At 39.4% G+C, this 21215-nt stretch overlaps 1 protein-coding gene across 8 annotated transcripts in view; it reads right to left on the bottom strand.

Annotated features, from left to right (window-relative positions):
- The window catches only part of CCDC149 (coiled-coil domain containing 149), a 57231-nt gene that overhangs the window by 19160 nt on the left and 16856 nt on the right, over positions 1-21215 (bottom strand). For 7 of the 8 annotated variants that reach the window (XR_014228615.1, XR_014228616.1, XR_014228617.1 and 4 more), the window contains 6 exons: positions 17442-17549; positions 11710-11826; positions 10097-10269; positions 8555-8627; positions 7129-7213; positions 5692-5836 (listed from right to left, as the gene is read on the bottom strand). Coding sequence is in view for 5 of the 8 variants with exons in the window: in XM_082316019.1 (XP_082172145.1) it covers positions 5692-5836; positions 7129-7213; positions 8555-8627; positions 10097-10269; positions 11710-11826; positions 17442-17549 (701 nt within the window). In the remaining 3 variants the exon portion in view is untranslated. The remainder of the gene's footprint in view (positions 1-5691; positions 5837-7128; positions 7214-8554; positions 8628-10096; positions 10270-11709; positions 11827-17441; positions 17550-21215) is intronic. The other variant, XM_082316022.1, reaches the window with a different exon arrangement.

The following is a 21215-nucleotide window of genomic DNA, read 5'->3' as shown; positions in this document are numbered from 1 at the left end:
GGGTCATCTCTTCTTTTGTATCCGACTCCTACACAAATACTATTTGCAGTTAGCTCTCCTGCAGGATTTAACTTTTAGTCTTAATTCTCTCCCAAGATCAAATGAGAGATTTCTATCTTGCAAAGAGAGCTCTTTTTTCCAATGAATTTTTGAAAGTGTTTCTCTCACAGGCACAGCAAGTCTCCTAGAGTTAAAAGTCTTTAAATAAATCCCAAACAATACTCAACAGAGTGAGAAACCTAGACGAGGCAGCAATTCTAAACATGACAGCAGAGATAATGGACAGCAAGTTTTACTCATCAAATTACAGCAACAGGATAAGCCAGTTAAATTTGAACTGAATGCTGAGAAGCAGCATATCACAACACACTAAGGCAACAGTATCTTCCCATGCTCACCAGAGCTGTGTAATACTGCACTGTGTGCTCTCCACCAAGGGTTTTATGCTGCAGACATCTGAGCACACTGGGAATGTCATTACTGACAAGATGGCAATATCTGGGAAGGACGTGAAGAATAGCAAACCCAGCAAATGTCAAAGGGGCTAGAAAAATTGATTAACAAGGACTAAATATTTTTGAAATCTCTACTGTGAGGGCTCTGCCATGACACAATGAAAGCCTGCAAGTATTTTAAAGATTACAAAAATATCAAGATGAGAGAAAGAATGTGAAAGAGAAAGATTATAATAAATATCAAAGAAAGCACTGAAAGGTACAGGGGTGTATATCAACTAAAAAGCAAACAGTCCATTACCTTTACAAGCAGAGGAGAGAAGACATTTGGGAGCAGTTATGTTTATTTCCCCACTGAAACTCAGTAATCAAATAGGTTACCAAGGTTATGATGGATCTATTACTGTCTTCTCCAATTACAATCAAAACTGTTCAAGTCTAGATTTTGTTTTCAGAATGCTTCCATCTGGTATGAGAGACTCAGCCTTAATAACTCTACTTTCATATCCCAGTGCATGGCCCGACATCCAGCAACTGCGCTCTGCAGTACAAAGGTGATGGAGAAAGGCCCAGAGCAACTTCCAAGAAGCTCTGCCTTGGGCACAGGGAGCCCGCTCCCATCTCCCTGCCCAAGGCCCCACCAAAGGTCAGCCGAAGGACGTGGGGTTCCCCTGGCTTAGAGGGGCAGGGAAGAGACAGAGATGATGCAAGACTTATTCCACATCATGTTAGCTCAGCCAGGGAGCTGACAACACAAAGTTGATGTGGCTAATGACTGTCACCACAAATGGGCCACAAGTTTAGCACTTCTGCCAGGAAAAGAAAAAATCCTTATTATTTTCCTAAGTAGTTCACCAGTAGTTCCAGGGCAGAAAAGCAGGGAAAGATATTGCCCTCCCTGTTGGCTAGCTGTATCCCAGAAGGAAACTCAACCCTCTGCATCACGTGCAGTTATGGCTAGTGCTCTTTTTATTCAGAAAACAATAGCAAAGTCACTTTTCTCTTGCTTCTCTTAAATTTTATAATTCATTTATCAGCTGTACCACACTATTTCTAAAGGTTTTGGAGCAAATATATCCTGATAATTCCTACTGTATTCTTAGCAGAGGCGCTGAGCTATTTTCTAACCTTTGTTGCGGGTTCTCACACAGAGGGATCATTCTGCGGCTCTGAACAATGGCTGGCAAAAAGAGAGGACAATGCTTAACCCTGCTCCTTTCATTCAGGAAGAGAGCGAAATACATTCAGTGACGAGTATGATTCTAGTTTGCTCCAAACCACATTATCTGAAGACAGGTATGGGAGAAATGAACCCTACATAAAGCTGCCAGTTCTTACAGAAACATTTTTTGAAAAATAAATGTGTAAGCAATCCTGAACACAGTGTGGTTTATCCCATTCCTTCCTTTCCCCTGTGACCTCCAGGTAATTTGCCACTCCATCTGTGCTGTGGGAAGACTGAGCTGTCGTGGCCTGGAACAGCAGGTATTTTTAAAGGGGCTGCATGGGTTGGTAACATCAAATTCTCTAATCTATTTTTTTATCTCTAGTCATAGTGGACCAGATCCTTTGACTAAAACAGAAGGATCATGTCATGGACAAAGGTGCTGATAACATTCCTGTTGTCCGCTGGTCATGTGTCTAATGCAACAAGGGAGTTAGTCTAAACCTCCCTCCAGGATAAGGTTTTACAGAAATCTGTTGTTCACGCAACAGCAATGCTCCCACCTAAATTTAGAAGCTCCCTTCTAGCTCTCCCATGCTTCCCAACATACATGGCCGTAATCTGAAGGGAGCTGTGCTGATTTACAGCACTGGAGCTCTGTTCACCTCACCTTCAATTTAGATCTTGCCACAGAAGGCATATACCCTCATACAGATGCAATCACCCAAATGTCTGTAAATAGGCTCTGTCACAGTTGCATATCTAGTTCTATACATCACATGGAAACATTTACTCAGTTACAGACTGACACAATCCTTTTTGTAATTTTGGTCATGACCGAGCTTGCCCAAGTTAGAAATGTTAAAATTAGTGCAACGTCTCTAAGCAGCAGAGCAGCTTCTATGCTGATCTGGCTTGCATGGGTGCTGGCAATCTCAGGAACAAATTGCACTAAAAAGAATATCTAATAAACGGTTTATTGCTGGTAGAAGAAAAAAAGATTTTTATCCACTTGCTAGGCAGGGTTAGGACTGATTATTTTTGCATTTATGTAACTATTTAATCTTGCAACACATTACTGCATACAGAATTCATTTACAATTGCTTTTTCAAATGAAGCTAATGTGCTTGTTAGGAAAAACATAAGACGTTACTTAAACTTAGCAGTAGTAGCTACCAGTCACCTGGGGAAAATTACCTGTTTTGTTCCCAAACAACTTCTTTTTTTCTTAAAAGTGGGGCTAAAAAAATTAAAGGCTGGATTTAGCCCACTTGTTCCTAGGCACATACTCCCACAGCTCCTTTTCCCATGCCACATATTTAGAAAAGCGGCAATAATAATAGTGTGTCTGTTCCAAGAGCAAGTGGCAACGGATGTTTTTAACAACAGTGTAACAGCAGAAAGTCAACTTCAACAGCACATCCAAATTCTAATCTATGTAAAAAAATCCACTGTCTTGTTTTTGCTTCAGTTAATCAGAAAGCAAATCTACCATTCTGCTATTGTGAACTTATACAGCCATATCTCAATCCGCAAGCAACAAAAGAGGCTTTGACTTTAGAGCAGGTTAACTGTTGGGAGGAAGATAAGTTCATACTGTTTGAAAAGTCTAATTTATGGATAATAGAATCACTAATAGGTCAATCATCTATAAAATATCAAAAGCAGAACTTCTTCCCTGAATGAAACAACCACCTCAAAATCTCAAGTTCTTTACACAATAGAATCTCACCTGCTTCACACAACAATCTGAAAGAGTAACTGTGTCCTCCAAACATGCTCTTTGCATGGGGAAAGCTAGGCAAACAGGACAGAGGGGTGAAGGAGAAGACTTCTACCTTCTGATTTATGTGAAACCTTTTGTTGTTACAATTCTCTCTAGGCCCACATCCTTCTCAACTTCCTACTTTGAATGGAGAGATGTTTTCAACAAAAGAATGCACCTTCTACTAGTACCAGTTTATGGACCTGTCCATTTGACTTGAGCACTGGCCTCACTCTCACCTCTAACCTTCTCCGACAGGTGGGCAGTTGCTTTCTCATTTTCAGAAGCCAGCAGTCTTTACTTGTAACTTTTTACATGGTAAATAAGTGCCCCCAACAACTAGCTAATGCACTTCAAATAAAGGATGTTTTTCCCTGATGTCCTACGAGCATTTCCCTTTTACACTTTGAGCCTTTTGTTTCTTAGGTGTTTCTACTCGAAGTTGTTCCCATTCCTCCTAGCTCCTTAAAAGCTTCTTTAATCCACCTAAAGCCAAAGGTGACAAGAAGAATGAGCATACCACACAGGAGTGTTGCTGAGGCTCTTCACTCAACTTGCCTAGGATTTGTCTTTCCTTTTTTTTTCCCTGAAGCATCCTGAACTGAACACAACACTACAGCTCTGAGCACACTCCTGACCTGGGAGAGATGTGGACTGCCACCTCCCTCTAAGATCTGATCTTCTATTGGGCACAGACTACTAGTTTGTGCACGCATCCAGTCTCTACTCCTGTGGCCATATATGACCAGTTGGGCATGCAGATAAAAGAATCGTATCTCCTTGTGAAGGTTTATCTCAAGAAAACCCATACTCAATACCTGAAAGCAGAGACAGTGGTATCAGAAAGTAAAGCCATCATTGCAATGATACATTTGAGAGATGCAAGAGACTGTATGTGATCAAAGAGAGTTAAAAAATTAAGACAGACGTTTGCTATGGTTATAGGCAAAGGTATGCAAACTCCAACATCGGGTAATGATACAGTACCAGGATGTAAAAGGCAAAGATTGGTTATACGTGGAATAACAAAAGTTATTCTCTGGATGTTTTCCTTCTGACGTTACATTAGCAGTAAGAGGGCAGTAAGCAGGTGTTAACCCTTCACTAGCACTGCTCAGTGCAGGAACTGCTCTTGCATTACATGACATTGCATTACAGACATGAATTGACTGAGCTGCCTCAGCTAGATCTGGGCTACATTTTCACTGCTTTAGTCTCCTTTAGCTGATTGGGCATATGCTTTCTCAAGAGTATTAAGAGTGGCTATAAACTGCTCTTCCACTTCTGTTGCCACATCACTAAGAATTATGCAATGGAGCCTGCCTAGTACCAGAGTTATCAATTTTCAAAATGAATCATCTATTCTAGTGCAATACAGTTTACTTCAGTACTACTCCTTCCTTTCGTGAAAGATGTCTGCCTGTTTCTGGCATCTGGTCCTGATGTGCTTTTGAGAAGCCTGAATAAACCTCTGATTACCAGTAGTGACTCAGTGTTAACAAAAAAAAAAAAGGGGGGGGGGGGGGGAAACTGAGCACAGAATCAAGGAACACTTCCTAGCTCTGATTTTCATACACTGTATACGGACAATAATATCAGAATGTCAGAAAATGTGTCAAAAATTATTATATTCTGCCATGATAGGAGCTGTGCGAGACACAAAGAGTTCTACTGATGAGTAGCACAGCTAAGAGTAAACAAATTCTCCTTGAAAGTTCAGTTCAGATTTTTCAAAAAAATCATATAGTAGCAATCCAACTATGTTTACCTCCTACAACTTTTGGCAAAGTAACTATAGGAGCAACAGCTATCATTTGTATGACACATAGGCCACTAGCCTGTGACAAATGTTACACTAGATCTTTTCAGACCCTTTCCTAGGTGCAACCTTTACTACTCCCACCAGTGTTCATTAGCAAATTCCTAAATTAACAACCAATTATCACATATCTTCTCCTCCAGTTCAAGGATGTCCTTCGTCCCAGCAGCTTTTCTTTAGCCCTCCCTACAGACTACCTGCCAGAAGTCCCCCCTGTGTTATGGTTTGTCTTAAACCTGAGCAGCAAACCAATCCTTGCCTAGCAGAGGCAGACAGGCCTCTGTCAACCCCAGACTTTACCGCAAAAACGTGATTTTTCTCTAAACACATACCTGATCTTAAAAACTAAAGAACCCACCAGTTAACAACGACAATGATTTTTCTGTGAAAATGGACCTTCCTTCCCATTTCCCTGAAACTCCCCCAAAACTGTGACTTTTCCATAGCTTGTTAAGTTCTATTTTACTTAGAAGTCATGCTACCTACTTGTTGGTTTGCCTTTGGTGTTGTATGACCATGTTTTTTTCATGGATAGTTTCCAGCAATGCAGTGGCCAGTGATTTGAGATCTGAAATGGACTGTGGTGTGGCTGGTAGGCTACATCCATGATCCTCCGACAACAACTCTTGGACTATAATGTTAAAAACACAAATGAGTTTTGGCTTCTCAGGCACAGAGATGAGACACAAACATTTACTTAGCATTAAAGAACTACGCTCGTTACTTAAATGAATACATATTTTTTTCCTTCAATTAACAAACAAAGCCAAAAGACCAGAAATACAATCTTTAGCTGGCATAAAGATGGTGGCTTTCTAAACCGATCGTTCTTCCACAGCAAATGCCAGAACAAGTATAGGCAGACACATCTTATGTTAACTTAATTCTGCTTTTGGAAAATTATTTTTGTTCAGAAGGAAACAAACTCATTCTTCTACAGGCCTACAGATTGGTAAAAATCAGTCATTTCTCTCCCACTTACATTAAAATATAAACCCACAAGGAAGCTTTTATATTACTTTCTAGAATTATGATATCCTTCAGGTTATTTAACACTGATGTGAAAATACAGTCACCCATGAACTCTTCCTCTGCAGCTTAGAGCCTGTACCTCTCAACCACATCAAGAAGTTCACTAGTATCATTAACTTCTGTAACTAAAATGTGGCTCTGCCTCTTCTTTATATATATATATATATATGTACACAAGTACATTTTTATATATATATATGTACACAAGTACATGGAGAAGAGGACAGAAGAGAAGTCAAAAACAGAGAAGCGAGTTTCAACCTACCATGACAAATGCTACTGATCTTGTGCGTGCGTATGAATACACCAACACCTAAACAGTAGGGTGCCAGGTATCCTCTTTGGCTGAAAGAATTTTCTTTCTTTCCTAATTTTGATATTTTGTTTGAAGGGGGAAAAAGAAATTACTGCATTTTGCAATCCCATGAAGAAATATGGGACAAAAGGATTTCCTGCAAAACATCTGAATGTAAAAGCTTCCAAGACTATGAGCAGAAAACCTGACTTGGGGCCCCTCCTCTACCACCCAGTCTGTTTTTCATTGGAATATGAATTGTGATTGCCATTGTTAGCAGAGCAGAGAGATGAATAAAGAAGTGATTTGTCAGGGTCAAGGTTGCAGAGGGGTTTAGAGATTAAAAAAAAAATTGCTAAAACTGACGGGGGAGAAGATTAATGGCAAAAGAGTAACAAAAGGAGAAGCAGTACTCAAGAGGCAAATTTTATATTGTCAAGTCAACTGAGAAAAGGATGAAAATTAGCACATGATAATAAACAGGAAAGAGAAGAAAGGTTTTGGTTTGGTTGGTGAGGAAAGGATTACTGAAATTAAGAGGTAAAATGGAAGGAATTAAAGGAGATACGCAACACCATGCTGCATTTACGTAATACCTTGCTTTGCAGACAGGACTCCAGTCAGAGCACTGCTACTGGATCTACTATGAGTCTTTGAATTTTTTCGTCTCTCTAGTGCATTCTAAGGAAACAACAAATATCTTATTTAGAAAAACAGTAGCCAACAAATCCTTTCATTAGGAGTAAAGAATCTTTTGGATTTTGGTCTCAGAACAACTCTGCAGGGCCTGGAGCTTACACCCATAGTAACCTATGGGAGTGTGACTCTCCTAGAGTATTATTCTCCAGCCAAAACAGTCTTTGCAACGTTATGAAGACTCATTCTGTCTCATTGCAATCACTTTATTGTAGTCTCTCCCACCCACTCCCCCAATGCATTTTTAAGACTTGCCTATTTTTTAATAATCTGCTGAGTGCCAGTGAAGATACTGCAGTATCCTGTAGAGAATATCAGTTGGGAACAAAATTGGACTTTCCCCACCATTTCTTTGGATAGGCTTCAAAGGGAAAGCTCAAATTCCTCTATCAGAGTTTCTACAAGCCCTTTTAGTAGCAAATACTGACTTTGAGGAATTATCAGCAGAATGACCCTGCTACAGAAGTCCAGCTCTTCCAAAACAATTACAGTTCTGTGAAACCCACCAGACCACCAAGATGCTCAGTTCTCACCAATAAGCTAACTGACACTCTGAGAGACTCGAGTCATAAGTGTGAACGGACGCAGAAATGAACTTGGTACTTTGAAGAGCTTTGCCCATGCACAAAAAAGCAATTAGTGCTGTGACTGCTTCACAGTGACCTAAATGGTTAAGAAGTCCTATTGACAGTCCTAAGACCACCCTTCTCATGCCCTGACAAGCAGCCCTCCCCTTCCACACCCCAGAATCACTTGCAGAAGAAAACAGAGTGCTTGACTTCAGGGAAGAGCAAGAATATTTTGCCCTCAGGATTCAGTCGTCAAGGTTTCATGCAAAACAGCATATATCTTAACCCAGGAACGGAAGAACAATGAAGACTTAGCAATCATTAAGACACATGAAGAAACAGGGCAGCCATTAGGGTAGAGGGAGACAAGAGCTGCTTGTGATGGCAACAGAGTCGCAGCCATTCACCACACACTGCGTGACCTGCTACGTTTCACCTACCAGCAGGCTGGGAGGCTGATCACCCTCCCCAGCAGGAGGAGGTCCCCCCACAGAACTTAAAAAAAGGTATTTAATTCATTTGTCAAAATACTCTTAATGGGTATCCCTTTGTACTACATCAGCTAAGAAGCCTACAAGGAAGACTGAGCATGTAATATGTATACATACTAATATTGTCAGAATGTTAATGGCGGATTTTTCTTTGAAGGCACAGTTTTGTTCTTTAAATGCATATGAACATAAGAATGAACAATAACCTCCACAAACAACAAAGCACAGTTCAGATGATACACTGCATGTATCTGCAAGGATCTTACCTTATATTTAGTAATATTAGACTTAAGAAGGTTGACTTCCTCTTGAAGTTGTTTTAATCTCTCTTGAAGATACCTGAAAAAGAAATGTAATCCTTTACTTCATGTTACCTTCAAGTAATGCCTCAAGCGCTCCTCTTTACTATTTTGCATGTCCTCTCTTTGAACTACTGAGAGTTCTTTTCCCTCTGCAGTTTTTTGAGGGATAAAATAACAAAATCTTACTGCTCTTGACCCCATAAAACTTTAAGTAGGGAAACAAATTGCATCAGAAAAGGAGGCTGCCCTTGTGTTAGATTTGTCAAGCATGCTGCACAACCATTTTATATAGGTCCTCAGGTTTTTGGGGAGGGAAGCTAAAAGGATATCTTTATGTCTAGAGGAAATAGTCAGGAAGCATTTATTCGTGTCCTCTGTAGTTGAAGGTTTGTGAGATGGACGCATGAAGATTTGTATATATGTCAACACAAGACTCAACTATGCAGAATTTTTGCATTGCAATATCCATCACTTACATGGCACTTCTCATTAGCAATCACAAAGTAGAAAATTTAACAGTATAGTTGAAAAATGGTATACAGTTAACTGAAACAGTACAGTTCTTCCTAATAGAGTTTATGCACTTGGATTAGACAGCTGTTTCCACATAGGAAAATATATTTTTCATTTATAAAGGGTTTATAAAATATCCTCTTTCATGTAGCGCAACTGCAGCTGTATTAGGGTTTGTGACAATTTAACTATTTTAGAGAAAAAAATCATAGCGCTGTCAGGGCAGCAGGGGTCTTAAGTTGATACAGAACTCTGTAGGCCACGCAAAACAGAAAAAAACCCTGGAGTTGCTGGGAAGAAGTAACGCCTTTGGTATTACGCTTTCTTGCCCGAAGCATAAGTCTCTGTAAACAGATAGTGTCTTACAAGATCTCTTTCGCTTTAAGGTAATTGTTGACATTAAGGAAGGTACTTGCTATGGCTCTGTCAGTGACTCCTCTCTCTCATCCTTAGCAGAGACCACAGAACACATTCTTTTCCCAAGGAAGTGGCAAGAATATCTACATGGGTGATTTCACTAGCAACTTTTGTTGGCAAATCACTCCATGTTGACAACCTCTCCCTGTGGTGACAATTATGTCTGAAGCTCAGGGTACAAAAAGTCCCTGTTCCCAATCCAGGATTAGCCCATTACAGCTAACTATGAGTTTCTGAAGACACCGATTTTTAATATTCTTGCTTTTGGTGCCAGTGATGGGAATAAAAAGGTCTGTGCTTCTCTTCCTTTTCTGTGTTTAGCTCTATTTGGGAATATCACTGACATCTCTGTAGCCAAATAAAACATTGGTAATTTCCTGTAGCTGACTTTCTCAATATTATTTGATGGTTAGCTACAATACAAACAAAACAGACAAGACAGATTACAAAAATCTCTTAACTTTTATTCTTGGATATATTTTCTTTAAAGTTTTGTTGTGACTGACTTCCTGATGCTCCTGTTAAAGCAATATACTGCTTGTTCTACGGAAACACTAAGGTTTGCAATGCACTCACCTGTTCTCCATACACAGAGCATCTACGTCGATGATACGGTTTGCATGCCCTCCTAAGACATGGTTAAGCTCTTGGTTTAGTCTGTCAGACTTATCTTGGTAAAAAGAGCGTTCCTCTTTCACATCCTGTAACTCATCCAGTGCAGCCTGAAGATCGTATCTCAGAGTCTCAATCTGAGAAGAAAGGAGAGCTGTATGACTATTTTGAAGTTTAAACAAACTGAAAACAGCAATAAGCACTGCATGTTTGAACAGGATTGATTTTGGACAGTCAAAAGTCTTTCTGAAGCTCATAACCCCTGGTACTTTTACTCTATTTTGGCATTATTTCATTAATTTGAAGTTAAGTAACTTTAGCAGTTAGACTTGTTTTACAAAAGTTCTAGAAAAAAACTAAAATGTAACAAGAAAAGAAACCTTAATCCATACTATAATTCTGCTACAAACATATGAAGCTGGTTTTAGTATGCAATTTCTAGGACTCCAGGAATGAACTTAACTGAATAAGAATTTGGCAAATTTGGAGGATGAAGAAAAAGTCTGTAAGGGGGAATTTATACTAATTATGGGACTTCGAGCAATGAAGTTCCAAAGAATAGGAAGAACAACTGAGGAAAGTACAAAATAAGCCAGCATGGAGTTGACAGGGTGAGCTTTGCTATTAAGCAAAAGGGTGAAAGCGTCCAGCATGAAACATACTCAAGGACAAAGAGCTTCAAACTTCCAAGGAGAGGAAGACTGTGAGTAAAGTCAGCAATGAGTTGAGAAGTCTCCACTGGCACCTCAGAAAACACTGAAAAGCCAGGAAGGACAACAGAACACCATGTGAAAAGAGGCCAGGTGATGGACAGAGAGAGCGAAAGCTTGGGAACAGAGATACCAGAGAGAATCACACTGCAAGAAGACCAAGTGCAGCCAACAGTCCTTCTGGTAAGCTAAAGCCGCGCTGCGCTTGAGTGAGGACTGAAAAACAAGAAATACGCACCTCTTCTTGGATCACAGAATGGCTCATTCAGCGTGGAACTGTCATTGGTAGGAAGGAGTGTGGGAACAACAGAGAACACAAACCCCCAAAATTGTCCAGAAAGCTATGTATTGGTATTAGGGAAAGAGTCTGATGAATTGGATGCTGCATGGTACATAGTACTAATACAGACTTGAGGTGCAAAAAAGATGCCTGATGCAAGAATTTTTCAAAAGAGGGGAAGAAATAGCTAGGAGGCAGGAGGAAGAGGAGACTAACAACACTTCTACAGAAAATTTTATTCAGAGAATATCTTTACGAGATGCATCAGCCACCACATATTGTGTTGAATACTTATAACAGCTTTCACTAAGGAGACTCTTTCATTGACATTCATTGACAATATTCAACTGTCACAAGTTGTTGCTGCACGTTATAAAAAGAGGAGAATCTAGAGAAGGAATTCCTGAGATTAGGAAACTCACTCTAACCACATATGCATGTTTAAGTTAGTGCTCAATATGAACACCTTCACCACTATTTGCAACGTTAATCAGCTACCAGCCCTCCAAACACAAGAGAAGCAGTTATTTGCTTGGTACTGCACCACCTCTGTAAAACATTACAGTATAAGCCCATTTAGTTATTACTTGTTCTCGAGCCTTCTCCAGTTGTTGAACAAGGTCCTCCCGTTCATGTGCTGCAAAGTGGCGAGCCCCAACTTCATCATCTCCAAGTCTTTGCTTTGCTATTGTCATTCGAAGGAGCTGCGCTTACAAAAACAGATTCGGTAAGCAAGAGAACAGAGGCTGTAGCATTAGAGTACATCTGCATTAGAAAGAGTAAAGCTGTCATAGATTTCATCTCTTCCAGGCCAAACAGCTGGTATTATTTAAACCAGAGGGAATTTTCTGAGTTGAAGGCTCAATCCTGTTCTCAGCGAAAAATTCCAGTCAAACACTCAAAGCATCAACAGGAGCTGAATTAGACCCTCTAACAATAGTCACCAGAGTATACAAATGATGAAAGACCAAGTAAACACAGACACGTGGTCAATGTTTTTTAGGAGTGACAGGAACTAATGCCGGCCAGATTAAAACTAGAGAATTCTCAGAAAGCCACTTTCACATATAAATCTTAAAATCTGCTGCAGCAGAGAACTCTTCCTAGTTAAGAATAAAAAGGCATGAAGTGGCTTGCCCAGCTTCATTTTACTGATACGACTTAAAATCCCACTGCGCTACATCAATGCAGAATTCGCATTAACAGCTGCTAATACATTTGCTTGTGCATTATTTTTTTCATCTACTCACAAAAGTTAATTCATGTTAAAAACAAAAAAACGGGCCAACAACAAAAAAGACTTGGCCAAAATGCTCAGACAGCTAATGAACTCATGAGCATTGTGACTGCTGAAAACAGTCTGACTTAATACAGTTATGTTCAATATCGAAAGCAAAAAGCAACTACATTTCAAGAATCATAGAGTACTAAAATAATAGTCTATAAGGCATTCAGCATTTACAGTTGTTTATACTGAGCACCACTAGGCAAAAGTGTTGCCTCCCCGTGGTCTCATTTGTAGGAGCTCCACAGAGACTACAGAAATCCACCACAATAAGCAGCCTGACTTTCCCCGTATCTTTGACTGCACCAAGGAATTAATGTACATCATTATATTGCAGAGTTAGGAAAAAATCAATCTTCTGAAGTAGAAGATTGTACATTAAAATCTATCTTTGGTATTTATGGGATGCCAGTCACCATAGCTGCAATGTGCCAATTAAAATCCTGCTGATGCAAGACAGACTATCAAAATCATCCTCCCCACTTATTTCAGCTCCAGTTCAGTGCAGGTTACTGAAGCTAGTACAACTTCTTCTGATAAGTAGTTCACCTGTTCAGGGGAAGCTGTGCCCCCAAAAGTAACTGGTTTTGGCAGACTAAATTTCCCTATTCCCACAGGGAAAGTACAAACCACTGAACAGTTAGTAAGGCTGAATGGATCCTAGGAGATATAATTCCTATTAATTTCTTTATCAAAACAAATAAGTCAAAAAGGCAACTAGCAAATCCTGGAATAGCTTCACAGCTATGGGACTATTTTTTTTAAATGCTAAAAGGCTGATGAACAAAAGGTATGGTAACATGATTTAATTCAGTTAGATTAATTTAATTTCTAGAATCTCTTGCTAGTGAGAAAGGCAGTAAGAAAAAAATGTAATAACATTTTGAGAACTTAATTGTGCTCAGAAAAACTGGAAACGGGAAGGGGAATCACACTTTACCAATGCCTCCAATGCCTGCAGCAGAGCAGAACTCCTGCGTACCAGGCTGGGAACTGGATCAGAGCTGTGACTCATGCGCTATGACCAACTCTCCTCCAGCCCGGGAGGGGGTGAGGCATAAGATGCAATTATAACTGCAAGCAATTATTACTTGCAAGGTCAAAACAGTCTGCCAATAAAAGGAGAACTCTTTATTTACTATTAATTTTGAGGCGAAAAAAATAGGTATGAAGTCTTATGAAAAGAATGCTTCGGAAATCCAAATTCACCCAGTAAACGCAGCATTATAAACATACATAAAGTAAAATACCAATCCGTAAAATGACAGAGTGCTTCTTCCAGACAGCTGGCCAATCAGAGAGTTGACAGGGCAGAACAGGCCAAGTCCTTTAATTCTGCATTGCGAACGTCTCATGAGGCAGCACCACCTGCTATAAAATTCTCCCCTGAAAATGCTATGACCCAGAGAGACACTAAGTGTTATGCCAGAGGGTTAAGGGTTTATTTCATATATTAGTGCTTTGTTATAAACTTTATACATCTGCCCTCTGGCTGGTGTATTTTTATTTCTGTCATTCAGAAATCACTGAGGAAAGGGCCGCTCAACTTCATTTTGCAGCTAGAGAATAGGTTAACACTACCCCTCAGGACCCTGGGAACAGCATCCACGGCAGAGTGGGCTGAAATTAACGGCACCTTACCAGAGACAGCTCCTGTTTGTCAAGAACCCATAGACTGTTAACCAAAACAATCCAATGCTGCAAGCCACTAGTCTTTATTATTTTCATATCACAGCTTTTTCTTAATCACTGTCAGCTAAAATAATTATTTATAAGGTAGCAACTCGGTAGCAGCCCCACAATGCCCCAAACAGGCTTCACAGCAATAGCTGCTGTGCAGGCTAGGAGTCCGCAGACAATGCCTGTGCCAAAGCTGTACATTCCTGATTATCGATAAAACATGCAGAAGGAAAAGGGAAACAAGCACAGCCAGTAAATTCCTCATGGAAGGCAGAAACCATCGTGTTTAGCCACAGTCACTGACAGCAACTGCCTTCATCACGTTGCCTACAAAATCTCAAAAAGTGGACCAGAACTATGCAAATTTGCTACCTTAAGTCCCAGTTCTGCCAAAACATATGCACCACATTTAACATTTCGTGCTGTTGCTGTATGAATGATTGTCTGCCTTATAATAACAAACTGTCAGTAATACCGCAGCCATTGTTTTCCATGCATCTTCCTCTCGCTTAGCACTGCCCTCGACAGCTTACAAAACGATTTCTTTGTGTGGGCAGGAATTCAAGTGAAGGCAACTGAGTCATCAAGTCTTCCAGAAACCTCCAGTTTCTCTTATGCTTTCCATTTTCACCCTTTTACAGGAGAGAATTATATTTCCTAACTATCCGCCTCTAAGTTTCCGTAATTGCTCTCCAAGCATTGTTGCCACAACATTAGGAAGGAAAAAAATTTACAAATAACTATCATAAACATAGAATAGTTTTGATGTGTCAGAGTTGATAAGAGATTGTGATCAATCACAAAAATAAATAGCCTTAGATATCTGTTGCTGGAGCACTGCAGTCTAGCTATTGCTGTATTTCTGAAACTGCAGCAACAAATCCTTCCAGAGACTGCCTGAAGAAGTTTTATTATTCGTGCCAACAGAATTCTAGCTGAAATTAAAGGAAAAAATTAGGCCAGTTAAACCAAATGCAAGTAATTTGTTATTGCCTAACTGATGACGTACTTAACACGGTTTCAACAACAAGTAAAATGTCACCAGTTTAAGGTCTTGCTAATTCAAGTGACTGTATCCTGCTAGTAGCAAACATTAAAGCGGTGAAAAACAAGTCAAGCTATCAAAACAATTCCTTATCAATAGAGCTAATGTGTGATATTTAGAGTTTTTTTCTTTTTTAGTCCTACAAAGCTCTTGCCACTCAGTGACAAAGCCTGCATGAGTCACCCCTGCTCAGACACAGGCAGAATTGTTCATCCATAAGCAGCTTCACTTGCTGCAAAAGCAGCTGTTTGTTCATCTCTTGCCAGAAGTAAGGTTGACGTAGACCAGCTGGGCAGGATGCCCTCCCTCACTTTGGAAAAAGCAGAAAGAAGAATGCAGGGGAAAAATGTAAGAACAAGCAAATTATTATAGTTCTTTGGTTTTGTATATACCATGCATTATCTGGACTCCAGCGCCTGAAGTAACCCAGCTGCCAGTACAGGAGAACTGATGAGCAGAACAGAATGGCTTCGGGAACAAGCCTAGAATTTTATCACCAAAGCTAGAAGGGAGCAAGATCTGACACAGGAGGAGAGCGTTAAATCCCTCAGAGAGATGGTGGTGCTTTTTTAGGCACTTCAAAAAACAGCAACCTGACTCTAAAATAAGCTCTATTTCTCATTTACTAGGAAAGTAAAGAATGTGTTCCAAAAATGAAAATCCTACTCTAAATTAATCCCCGTCTGATGCAGTTCTTTCCTCCCCCTCTTCATTTAGTGATGCATCATTTTGCACCTTTTGGAGAGGGGCAGAATAACTCTTTTTGTATTTTTCCATTCCTTATGAGGGTCATGAACTCAAATTCATGCCGAGAATGCAGATGTCACAAAGATGACCAGCTAATATCAAGTTAACCCGCAAAGGCAAATCTAAACAAAGCCAGTTCAAGCACAAAGTAGGCAGCTCTGCGTTACTGAGATCATATTGTTACAAGGCATTGGAATAGGTACATAACCTTGATATTTAAATATGTTGTAGTTGAACTACCTTTGTGTTCTGTTTGTACTAACAAACCCTTGGCATCTGTTCAGGATTGGCTTGGGAAAGGCTGTGTGGCATAATATTGGTACTGGAGAACTGCAAGGCACTGCCTTCCACGCTGTCATATAGTTCAAACAACAACATGCAAATGAAGAGAAACACTGGGGAAGCTGGTCTTTGAAGGCTTGAGCAAGTTACACTGAATGCTATGCATACTACAAATTTAGGTCTCACTTGACCCTTTCCCAGCTCCCTGCATACCTTCAAGGAAGTCCTTTGTGATAAACAATGAATAAAACTGCATTATCTCAATATATTTATGTTTAAAATAAGTAAAATGAAATGAACTTAAATGGAAAGAAAAAAGCCACTTGAATAATTAAAAGCCGCATCATTTTTATTCACATTTTTAAATCCCATAACTTTAAAACTGTAGTTGAGGTAGGGAAGTTATCATTCATTACTTGTTTCATTTTTTACTTCGTTAACCACCTCGACTCTCAAATTCAACCTCTCTCTAGTTTGATCTCTGAATGTACTTCTGCATACAGCTCCAGCTGTGAATGTTACACACATTTGGCTTGAGTTTAAATATTTCAATTAACAGAGACAACAGGAGTTTGATTAATACCAAATGGCAGATTTTGAGCAATGTTCCATATAACTTGCTAAATTTAGCAATAAAATGTATTAGTTATGTAAGGGTAATAGGATGAGGGCTTAATACAAAACTCACTATATATATCTGTGATCACCTGCTCCATATTTTTGAAGGGAAAAATTATGCCTCCCCTGGTTTTATCATCTACTAAAATTTTGCATTTTCATTGCAAAAATTGAAAATTATCACATGATGAAGAAGAAATGCTTATCTGGACTTATTTGTAAGAGGAAATACCACAGAGAGAGAGAGAAAGAGACAAAGAAAGAGACAAAGAGACAAAGAAGGAGAGAGCGGAGAAAGGAGAGAGAAGGGAGAAAGAGAGAAGGGGGGGAGAGAGAAGGGGGGGAGAGAGAAGGGGGAGAGAGAGAAGGGGGAGAGAGAGAGAGAAAGTAAGTCTGAGATCATTAAAACAAGGCTAAGTACAAAATACATAGTAATGACAACAGAGCAAAAGTAGCATTAAAAAAATATAATAAGCTGCACTTACTGGTATCCTATACAAGCTTACAATTCTTTTATGAATGTTTTGAGCATTTATTGTAATCCAAGTATTCTAGAAGTTCTGCAACCCATTGTTTTATTTGTTTTCTTGAGAAGTAAATGCAAAACTCCAGCCCAGTTTAAACATTCCATGCCATTTCCTGATAACAAAAGTTTATAATACCTTATTGTCCCCTTGTACTTCTCCCAGTCTCTGTTGAAGCTCCCTAATCTCTTCTCCAAGATGTTTATTTCGATCTTGAGCCTCACTCAGTAGTTGAGCAAGATTTGCCTAGAAAAGGAGCAAACAGCAGTCAGAAGTCAGTGCCTATGGAAAGAAGTGTAAGTGGTGATTGAAAAGAAACCCTGGACTTACTCCTTATCTCCCAGCAATATTTACTTTTATTGTTGTTGGTACCCAGACTTCATGCTTCATTAGAGAGATAACAACAAAAGTCACCAAGGTTCCTTTATCTTTAATAGTAGGAAATACATACAGCATGTGTGCATACACACGCCCAGAACAGCACACAAACCCAAAACAAAACAAAGTGAAAACATCTACGCTAGTTCTGATATCTTGGCTGCTGGGAAGAACAAAATGCAGAGTACTTTGACAATATTTATACAAAGTTGCCAAAATAATAGTTTTAAACTTGCATATAATTAGACAAAAGGCACAGCTGAGAAATAATTATGATATAATTACATTCCCTAATAGTGTTTAGAGCAGATTCCTAGCCAGTAAAGAGGATGCCAGCCAGAGTCCCTGCCCCATTTCTCTATTTTGATCAATCTCTCTTTTTTTCAGTCCTGCTCTTTTACCCAGTCATTCTCGCTACCACTTGACGACTCATAGGATGTTTTTCTGAGTTTTAGCTCTAAACCTCATACACTATCAAACCAGCAAGGCACCTGATAGCCATCCTGTGATCTTTCCCCTTGTTTACTAACAACTGCTATTTCCACTTGTCCTGTTTTATATTTAAGAGAACTATTAACATGAATATAGCTATGCATGCATCTGACCATTTGCAGGATTAGCCCATTAAACTATAATCTTTTGTATGCTACTATATGAAGAAGCTGGCTCCGAACTCCAATTGGTCTAAAACAGCAATAGCTTCAACCTTTTAAACAGGAAAAGTAACTTGAGAAACTGATACATCCTTCTTGATGAACAACAAGCTTGATTCACTGCTGCAGCTTCTGCACTTCTGGTGCTCTGAGATCAAAGGTTCAGAAGAAAGTAATGTAAGTTTCCCACATTTTTGGAAGAAAAGAAAGCATTTTTTAAACTACTGATACACCTGAAGACTGCAAATGCATAATTTGTGAAAAGAGTATAATAGCAAAAAAATCATAAGTAGCCAATTGTAGGGCCAAAATTAAGCTGCCTCTAATTTTATTTTGAAGACAGCAACCATTCAAGCAATGCAAAAGGCTCCTTGAGTACGCTTTGGTAGAATGATTTTTTTTTTCCTACACATTAAACAAATGTGTATTAGTCATTCATATACTGAATGAATCAAGGAGCTTCAGAACACATTCAGTCAATGGTTCTGAGAGGTACTTCCTAATGGCTGTTTAAAAGAAAGAAAACAAAGAACCCATGTTTGCAGGAAACTGTATTTAAACTGAAGTATCTATGGCTACTGCTCAGATGCAAGTTTTTTCTTTTTTTAAGAAAGCTGACTTTCAATAAAGGCCATCCAACCACCAGACTGAGTTAGTTAAAAGGAGCATGATTTGCACAAACCTCTCCGAAACACTTCTATTTATAAAGTCCTTTTTCATGACGGATTTGAACAACTCCTAACACTGCAATAGCACATGTAATTTCAACACCTGGGAAGAACTCAATATCACTAATCAGTGTTTACAGCCACAACACCAGGATTCTAGCAGTCTGTAGTCAAAACCCGGCTCCCAGTAACTGCAGGAAAGGCATTACGATGCCTATACTAAATCTTCCTGCTCAGATTTATTTCCTTTAAAATCATTTCTCTGGGATTGCAATTCTATGCTGAATTTTATTTGTCAGTCATATAAATGACTTAATGTGACAAAAACCTTTATACTCGAGACAGGGATTTTGAAAGAAACTTTAAACAAAGAATTTTAGATACCAAAATAAAACAGCCTCATTTAAGCATGCTAAGAGCATTACAATGAGCTAAGTATAGACTTGCTCCTTAAGGCAAAGCTTCTATTATACTTCTGTTAAACTAAAACAACCAAGCTATGTCATAGAAGTAGTCTCCAGCAATTATTCATTTCCCTGGCTTAGAGGTTCCATACAACTATAATTTAAATTGTTCCCAGTTTTAAAGGTTTTGGCAAGACCTCATTAAAGCTCTTGGTTAAATGTGGATAGAAGGAGAAAGATTTGATTTTCAGAAGTGCTCTACTGGGCTTAGAGCGAGCCAGCCAAGAGGATACATTGAACGACACCTGGACTTGGTACCATTTCTTTGGCATATACAAGAAAACATACCATATGGTTGGAAGATGATAAAACTAACAATGGAGGAGTGGCTTCGTGAACCTGTAAGCATGTATTTTTTGAAGAAAGGGGAGAAATCTATGCAAGAAGAAAGGCGATTAATTTTTCCACCTGGCAACTTCTTTTCAATATTCATAGAATAAACACAGAATTCACTTAGAAGTTTAAGACAGGTTACTTCAGTAGACAACAAAGCTCATATCATTTACCTATGCAACACAGAACAACTCTCTGAAAATTAGCCAAATTCAACTTCTCTAGACTCAATTTCTTCGACAGTTTCTTTTGATTCTAGGTGAAGCCTTAAAAAGGCTCCTGTAACTGCCAGAGACTTTACTTCCTTCGCTCACACTATTGAAAACTGACTCCAAAGTACTGGGGGAGAGAGATTTCTGAGCCATGGGTAACAGAAAGGAAAGTCGCAGAGGTCTATACCTTTCTGCTGCTTCATCTTGTCTTGCCTCTGCAACAGCCCCCAACAGTGGAAACTGTTTGTTTCTCCTACCCTCTCTCAATGCAACTATTTGTAATACTAAACAACAGATAGTGCTTCATTCAAGTCTCTAATTGACTGCCCAGTATCAGACAATCTTTCTGGAGCTCTGTCCACCTCTGGTGGCATTCAGTCTCGGGTAGGTATTCTTGAGCCTCTGCAGAACGACAAGCTATTTGTTTTATGTCCATCTGTCATGGGGAAGCATGCGTGTATGATTTGAGTGGAGCCCAAATCCCCATAGACATAAGAAACTGTCCTCACGTTCCTTTTTCCTCTGACCAAAAGCAAGCACGACTGTTGACAATGATCCCACCAGAAGGTAGGATGAAAGGTGAAAGACTGGTGTGACAGTGCTGAGTGGGAGGTGCCTACCTCTATTACATAGGGGAAAAAAAGCACCATAAATCAGAACAGACCAGAGAGTGAAACATTCGGTGGGATGGGACCACAGACCTCACCCTTTTCCACTTAGACTTTATTAAAATTTGCAAGAACATTTTTGGGATAGAAGGCAGAAGAGAGCCTTACTTTTAGCTACAGATGAGCATCTGAAACTACAGATGAAAATACCTATAAATGTTTATTAACATAAGCCAGTGAATACCTGTCAGACAGCAACAGATCTTTGCTAGCTACTGACCAATGACCCAAGAAGGCAGCGGGGCGGGGGGGAAGCAACTCCAAATAGTCATCCCTGGCATTATGCGCTACATTTGATTTTGGCTCCCTTAACAATATTGCAAATCTAGCCACACATACACACAGTGTTATTTTTGTTCACACCACTTTAAAAATGATGGATAGTAACACAGTCTTTAATATAGCTCTCAATTCTCTTGCACATAAATCTTATCCGACACTTAAAAAAAAAAAGAATTTAAAAAAAAGGACTTTCTGCCTTTAGATACTGTCTGAAAAAGTAATTTGGCAAGGGGGAAGAGGGACAAACTTCCAAC

Source organism: Platalea leucorodia, assembly GCF_965183815.1.
Source record: "Platalea leucorodia genome assembly, chromosome: 6".
Taxonomy (NCBI): Eukaryota; Metazoa; Chordata; class Aves; order Pelecaniformes; family Threskiornithidae; genus Platalea; species Platalea leucorodia.
Note: the sequence above shows the minus strand (reverse complement) of the source record. Positions and strands in the feature narration are given on the sequence as shown.